Genomic DNA, 7940 nt, shown 5'->3' with positions numbered 1-7940 from the left:
TAAAAACTTCTACACTGGCTACCAGTCAAGAAGCTATTTTAGGTTTGTATGCAACTCCTACATAATCACTCAGGCAGCTTCAAGGAAGAGTAAGCTTTTATTATAGAGGGAAAAAGGGAGACTCAAATTAGTTACTCTGACATTCAGAAGAGATATCCAGAAAAGGAGCAAGGCACTTTAAGTTGAGCATATTAAGAGCTATTAATCTCTTATGAATTAGAATTTTACGAAGGACACTGACAATTTCTCTATAAATAAGCTGCAAAAGTCTGTGAAAGCAGTGCTGTAGTCTGTCAGCCATGGTCCTCTTCCCACAGCAGTGTACTGGACATCCAAAACATTTCACAGTACTGTTAGAGAGCAAGACACAAATATACATGAAAAACATCAAGCATGCAAACTCTTACGTGTGATTCATCTGTGGGTCTGCACTTCAGTGCAGGCCCCTCTGAATGCAGTTTGCATGTAGCTTTTACCTCAGATGGAGCAAAAGCCTCAGTGAGTATGACTGAAATCAGTTCAGTGAAGGTACAGGAATCTGCTTTACACCAACAGATAATGTACTGTGTTTAATTCCCATTTCCTTTTTACATACTCGCTAAAAAGCCAACCAAGCAAGACAAAATTCCTTACAAAGCCAACTTCAACAGTCTTCTGAGCCGTTCGAGGGCTGATAACTCCAGACAATACTTGATGTTAATCCATGGTTTTCTTGTCTAGTGTACTCAGGAAGTGAATATTCTATAACTTTGTGCAAATGGCTGTGAATGCTGTGGCTTAAAAACTGATGCCTGCCAGGGTCACCAATCAGCACTTCAGTTTGCTGTATCCTGATGCACTTCCTCAGCCAGTGATGCAGACCATCAGCAAGTTGTTCATCATAAAACATATCTCCTAAAACAATGAGGTCCCAGTTGCCAGCCTCTGAATTAATGATGTTCTTAATGGTGATGGGGAAGGGATTCAGGTGGTTCAGTTCACAGTTCAGGATCATTGCCACTCCTGCAACTGAAGAAAAGTCAAAGCAAAATGAAAGTTACATTTTAGGATTCTGCCACTCAGCCCCCTTACAAATTTCCTTGACAGGTTTCAATTTCATCTCTTAAATATTTTTGTTTATCCTATCTAGGGACTTCCACAGTTTTCGTGATGGGTTAAAATCTGGCATAGAGTGATGAAATTTTATTCCCATTACACCATGGCACAGGGAAGAACTATTCCTGGAATGGATACCAGTGGAAAACAATCATGGAACTGAATTAGGATATCTTACTGCCTTAATCTATGGATATACCTCTTCCCTAAACAATGAGTAAGTACATTATGAATAAACTGAATTCACAAGTCAATTATGGAAGAGTCTGGAGGGAAAAGGCAAAATCTAGGTCCTAACATCAAAGCACAGGAAAATGCTACAGTTCTACAGAGAAGCCAACTTGCTGTTTGCACTTGGAGTTCTCTTCCAAAGCAGCCATGATGGTGTGTAGGCAGCACTTGACATAAACTTTGCTGTTTGTTCATTCTAAGGTCAAAGAGAGGCTGGTACAACCCAGCTTCTAATACTGGCAAAATCCATTCCTCTTTTTAGCATTCTTAGAACTCTGTTTGGAACTTGAATTTCTCCCAAATGGAGTAAAGAAAAGTCCTTGTTAAATGTGCTTTAAAAATTAATGAGTATCTTTACACAGAGATGAAAAGAAAAAAGCCCTTACTAGGGTCGATGTCATTAGCAAGGACTTGGGATGCCCCACTCATCACAGCAGCTATTGCTGTTGCTCCACATCCACTTCCAAGATCCAAAACCGATCGTCCCTTAACAACGCGGGGATTATCTAAAATATACCTGAAAAAGAAAAGCTGTTAAAGCAGTGAACAAGATGATGCAAATGTCTCAAGTTTGTGTTACACTAAGAGTTCTTATACATGTAATGAAGTGTGATACCTTAATAACACTATCCCACATGTGCAGCTGGTCATCTCTGCTGATATGAAAATCAAGAAAATCTTTCCTCCTTACTTGTTCCCCACCCTCCAAATGAAAAGAAATCCAGCCAAGTAAGCAACATTTTATTTCAATCAGCTCCTTCTCTGACAGATGAGCTTCTCTGTTAAATAGACACAAACTGCAAGATGACTACAATGAATCAGAATATATCAGAAATAGGAAAGTAAGGATCTATAGAAATTAAAAACAATCTGCCTGAAGAAACATGATGTATTCACAGTGAATATTGTGCCTACCCATCGCCCTGAAGTGCTGCTTATGCAACTGCTTGGAAGAAGAGGAATTTCTCCTCTTTCTTTTCCTGAGCCATGCAGACACAGATGCAAATATTTCAAGACTGCTTAATGTTGTTCCTGAGTCGCACCAAGAAAAAGAATAATGCTGTGGTGAGCAGGAGTATCTTCATCTAATTGCTGACACATGCCAAAAGGAATCCTCTAAAACCTCTAGGCTGGAAGTGGGGAACTGACAGAAGGCAAGCAGCAGTTATTGTTAAACACTGTGAATCATATTACAGCCATTACAGAAGATTCAGAACTTTAACAACTGCCTTGACGTTCAATTGGCTGTGAAGGGGAAGGCCCTCAGTGTCAGAGAAAAGAGCCCTGGGTGAAATGAATTACTGCAAAGCTACCATAAATTTACTACCAATTTCCATAACTTCTGTTGAAGTAGAAACTGGAAAGGATACTACATTTGTGTTATATTCTGGCAGGGAGAGCAATGGCTGAGTCCTTACATGGGGCTACTGGTAAGCACAGCTTTTGCAGGGGTATTTCAATGCAGAGAACTGTAATGGAAATGTTAAGACTGGTGTAAATAGGGAATGGATGAATGGAAATGTCTGGGCCTGGTAGCACCAGCAGGAATGGCACAAAGAGGCCTAATAAGAGTGTTAAGTGCAGGACACTTGTGTAGAGGCTCAGCAGCTCAGCTGTTTGGCAATATTCCACTGAGGACATTGCTCACAGAATCACAGAATATGCAGAGTTGGAAGGGATCTACAAGGATCGAGTCCAACTCTTAGCCCTGCACAGGATCATCCCCAAGAGCCACACCATGTGCCCGAGAGTATCATCCAAACATTTTCTTGAACGCTGTCAGGCTTGGTGCTGTGACCACTTCCCTGGGGAACCCAACCACCCTCTGGATGATGAATCTCTAATATCCAATGTAAACCTCCCCTGACACAATTTCAGGCCATTCCCTTGGGTCCTGTCACTGAGGACAGCCCCTAGTTTACCAACAGGGCTTGGTTTACCAACCACAGGTAGAAGACTGGGGTGAGGTCTCCACAGAAGTGCTCTGTTTCTCCTATTTAGTGGCTCTGCTTGGATTTGCCATGACTTTCCACTAGTAATTTGTGTAGGCCATGATCTTGCCTAATGCTGCAAATGCCTTGTTTCCATCTGAGTGGTTATTGAGTTACTGCTGATGACTGTAGTGACTGAGGACAGCTGGACCTGGCTGTATCCCCTGGCACGCACACAGTGCATCAAGCTGCTGTTGGAGACTGCTGTCTGCCCTGCTGGGCTAACGAGGTATCTTAGGTTACACCAAGAGGAGTAGCTTGAAATAGGAGACTCCTGACGTGAAAAGAGCACAGTTATGGAAGCAGCCATATGTTGTCATACTCCCTTTTTACCTTCCAGATTATGCAGCTAATCTCTGACACTCCTTATACATCAAACAAGTGCTTAAACAGTAAGACAGTAAAGTAGTGAACTGCCAGATAATTACTGCTACCCAAATATATGAGGCATATGTATCATATGATAACAAAATAGAGATTAATTTATCTAATTTATTTACCCAGTGTTCAGGAGTGCTGTGGTTTATCTACGTGGCTAAGCAACTCACAATTTAACAGTAAGACTCATCTTTTCCCTGGACAAAAACACCTTCTTATTTATGCTTTCTTGCAGATAAACAGTAGAGCCTCAATTCAGATCCTTCCCTTTCATCTCTGTGGGGATTGTCTGACAGCTTGTTCTTTGCTGTAAAAATTAAGAACTTTTTCTGCTGTTCAAAGTGAGAGATTTGATTTTACAGAATAAAAGAACTCCAACTAATTCCTGAGAATCAGGAACATTAAAGACATTTTGACAGTCAGTAGCCAAAACCAAAATGTGGCTTCTGATGTGACTAAAAGACACCCACAGTAAGGCTTGACAATAAGGCTGCTGAAATCCTAGTTGAGGAGAGTGATTCAGGCTAACCAGCACTCCAAGTGCAGCAGCATAAACCTACTTTTCTCACCAGACCATATGCACATCCACACTCCCGTCTGTCTCCTACAAAAAACTCCCACGCGTTATGACAAAATACAATCCTCCTGTTTGGAGCAAAAACGAGTGACAGAATTAACATTTCACTAGGTTGTGATGGCAACTGCACTGCCCTTCCACGGATCCAAATTCAGCCCCATTGTCAGCCACTGCATACAACAGATTTCTACTTAAGAGATGTAAGGTATTCTGTATAGCAGCTGCTGGAACATCACTGCCAACCAGCAGAGATTGCAGTGCTCCTGTATAAGCAGAGAGGGGTATGGATAATGCCCTCACAACAGGCAAATACACACTGCTAGGAATCACTACAAACAGAGTCAGGTCTGACATCCCAGCCTGCAGCAGACTGGACTTATCAATTATGGTGCATTGTGCTGCATACCTGGAAAGGGCTTGGCCTCCTGGCCAGTAAATTGCCCAGAATGGGTCCCCGTAAGGCCACAGGTCGGGTTTTTCTCTCCAGAACCTGCAGCGAGGGGTGAGGAGGCGCAGCCGTATCTCTGGTGTGAGGTGCCCACTGTTGGTGACCTCCGTGTTCTCCTCCAAAAATGCTTTCACCTCGGGGTCCAGAGACTTGCCAGCACTCCAATGGCAACAGCGCTTCCAGCCTCCCCTCCTGCTCCTCCAAGCTTTGGCAAAGAAGTTCTGCCTGTCCAAGAGGAGCAGCCACTTCCAGCCACGGAAGGCCATGCTTCCCCAAGGGGATGAACCCTCCCCAGGAGAGCTCAGAGCACAGCTTATCTGAAGCAGGATGATGAGGCAGAAAACTCGAAACAAACTCACAGGACGTTGTTTTCTATAGCGATGGATGACAATTCCTGAGAGGAGAAAAACGCTCCGTAAGTGATGTTTCTTCAAGGCTTTGCACCACCAGGGACTTTAGGAAGGAAAGGTCACTGTGCTGCTGTGTGACCACAAACACATGCCTTGCCCCTGCCCAGGGTCTTTTAAGTCTGGAAGATGGGGTATTCAAGGAAGAAGCTTTCAAGAGACCCATTCAGGAGAGTACTATAAACATATCCATTGAGAAACAACCAGTTAGTAGGACAGCTGATACAGGCAAAAATTAAATGTAGCCTTTTAACATCTCCCTCCCTCTGCCCCTACAATCTACTATCATTTCAGGTTCTTCCATTGAATCTTCAGATTTTGTAGGAGGGCTCTGGCATTGCAGGGCCTATGGACATAGCAAAACTGATCTTTAATCAGAGTACTCCCAGTTTGTTGCATTTCAGTCTGTATTTTAAAGGATCAGTTAGTCTTACAGTGCAACAGTCTCATGTGGTTGCTGTCAGCTATAGAAGAAAGCAGAGCTCCATCATTCTGCCCACCCCTGCCAATTTTTCACAACAGAAGAATCGTGGACCACTTCACCATCCAGAGCTATGCATGTTGCCCTTAAAAAAAAGCTAGACTAAGAGACAACAGGAAAAATATGCCAATAAAACGAAGTCTTAACACTTTGTATTTCATTACTTCTGTTTCTCTTTATTTTTCTGTGTCTTCAGTAAAAGTCCATACGTGTTTAGTGGTGTTTTTGTTGTGTGCTGGCCTCTGCTTTAGGTACTGGCTTTGGTAAATTTGATCACTTGCCAAAATGTTAAGCTGTGAACTTCCATCCCCTAACACTTTGCTGTTGAGGCTGATACTCCCATTAAGTCTTTGTTTAAATCACTGGCTAAAGGCCTTTGTGGTTTTATTAGAAATAAATACACACAATCGAACATACTGCATTTTTCCACACATTTTTCCATTCAGCAGAGTCTGCATAATTAATGAATGTAATTAATGAATGCCTTCCTTCTTGAAGGCAGAGCAGTATAATCCTCATCTGCCTAAGGGAAGCATGATGTTAACTGCAATCAATCTGAGAGATAAATCTTGTCAGCTAATGCTGTATGCTGGCTTTTCCCCATGAATTGCTGCAAATTAGCAGGGCTGAGGCTCCGCAGTGTTTATTTTGCAACGCCTGCCATGATGGTTACTCTCCTGAAATTAATGGACAGTAGAGAAACACCTGCCAAGAGCTCTGTGCTCAAAATGCCAAACTGGGCTCAAGCTCTTAGTGAGAGGGAAGGCGTCAGGATGGATATCCCTGCGTTTGACACTTCCAGCCTGCCTGCCTTATTGGGAATAAAATCAGGATGGATAGCAGGATGGCTATCCCTGTGTTTGACACTCCCGGCCTGCCTGCCTTATTGGGATTAAAATCAGGATGGATACCACGATGGGTATCCCTGTGTTTGATGCTCCTGGCCTGCCTGTCTTACTGGGAATAAAATCAGGATGGATAGCAGGATGAATATCCATGCGTTTGACACTCCTGGTCTGCCCATCTTATTGGGAATAAAATCAGGATCGATAGCAGGATGGCCATCCCTACATTTGATGCTCCTGGCCTGCCCACCTTATTGGGAATAAAATCCAGATGGATAGCAGGATGGATATCCCTGTGTTTGACACTCCTGCCCATCTTGCTGGGAATAAAATCAGTGGGCGAGTAGAACTTGGAAAAGGGGACAAAACCGAGCGAAACCTACGAGAAAAACCCCACCTTCGAAAAAAAACCCCAACAAACCAACCAAAAAACAAACACACAAACAAAAACAAAAACCGAAACAAAAACCAAAACCAAAAGCCCCAAACAAAACAAAACAAACAAAAAAAAAAAAAAAAAAGAACGAATCCCAAACCAAAACCAAACACCAATTATTATGCAATTTAAGCTGCTTCTTTTTTTTTTTTTTTTTCCCAAGGCAGCAAGTGCCTTCCAAAGCCCAACCGCACAGACACCCCCACCCCCTTCCCCATCGGGGTAAGCCAGACCTACCCGGGGCCGAAGGCCGCCCGGTTCAGCGAGGGGGGCAAACCGGGGCCGCCCCGCCGCCATCCCCGCACCCCCCGTGCCGGGCTCCGCTCTGCGGGGGGCACAGGCAGCTCCCGGCTGGAGCGGTGGGAAGGCCGGGACCTCCGCCGAACCCGTCCGTGCTGTGCCGCACCACCCCCGGCGGGGCGGGCCCGGCGCCGCCAGCACCGGCCCACACGTACCTGCTGCTGCTGCCGCCGCCGCTCCGCCACCGCCCCCGGGGCCGGGCCGGGGAGGGCCCCGCTCCCGCCCGCCCTTAAAGCGGCAGCATCGCCCTTGAGGGCTCCGCTGGTGCCCGGGGGTGGTTCTCCTTCCCGTCCCGCAGCGCCTGCCCCGCTCTGAGTCCTCCTCGCTCCCCGGTCGGCGCCGTGCGCTTGCTGCGCTCCTGCTTCGTTTAGGACGCCTTTCTGAAAGGCTTGTGCTAATGTGAATCATAGAATCAGCTGGGTCGGAAGGGACCTCCGAGATCATCAAGTCCGACCCTTGATCCACTACCGCTGCGGTTGCTAGACCATGGCACTAAGTGCCACATCCAGTCTTATCTTAAAAAGCTCCAGGGACAGAAAATCCACTACTTCCCTGGGCAGCCCATTCCAATGTCTGATTACCCTCTCTGTAAAGAAATTCTAATATCTAACCTAAACCTCCCCTGGCACAACTTGAGACCATGCCCTCTTGACTTGCTGATATTTGCCTGGGAAAAGAGACCAAACCCCATCTGGCTACAACCTCCTTTCAGGTAGCTGTAGAGTTGAACTAGCTCTGTGTTTAAAAATGT

At 45.1% G+C, this 7940-nt stretch overlaps 1 protein-coding gene across 1 annotated transcript; it reads right to left on the bottom strand.

Annotated features, from left to right (window-relative positions):
• Positions 1 to 81: 81 nt before the first annotated feature.
• On the bottom strand, positions 82 to 7254 carry ETFBKMT (electron transfer flavoprotein subunit beta lysine methyltransferase). The gene is made up of 4 exons (XM_027654537.1): positions 7127 to 7254; positions 4679 to 5114; positions 1713 to 1843; positions 82 to 1008 (listed from the first exon to the last, which is right to left on the bottom strand). The coding sequence occupies exons 2-4, from the start codon at positions 4984 to 4986 to the stop codon at positions 644 to 646; spliced, it is 804 nt and encodes a 267-aa protein (XP_027510338.1). The 5' UTR covers positions 4987 to 5114; positions 7127 to 7254; the 3' UTR covers positions 82 to 643.
• Positions 7255 to 7940: the final 686 nt, after the last annotated feature.

Source organism: Corapipo altera, unplaced genomic scaffold (assembly GCF_003945725.1).
Source record: "Corapipo altera isolate COAL_440 unplaced genomic scaffold, ASM394572v1 1, whole genome shotgun sequence".
NCBI lineage: Eukaryota > Metazoa > Chordata > Aves > Passeriformes > Pipridae > Corapipo > Corapipo altera.
The sequence above is the reverse complement of the archived record's forward strand: the minus strand, read 5'-3'. Positions and strand labels throughout refer to the sequence as shown.

Excerpts from the sequence above, each read along its gene's own strand:
- ETFBKMT (XM_027654537.1), bottom strand. The coding sequence starts at position 4,986 with ATGGCCTTCCGTGGCTGGAAGTGGCTGCTCCTCTTGGACAGGCAGAAC. Across the intron at positions 1,844-4,678 it reads GGAGGCCAAGCCCTTTCCAG|GTATATTTTAGATAATCCCC; the intron begins GTATGCAGCACA and ends TTTCTTTTTCAG. Across the intron at positions 1,009-1,712 it reads TGCTAATGACATCGACCCTA|TTGCAGGAGTGGCAATGATC; the intron begins GTAAGGGCTTTT and ends ACTTTTCTTCAG.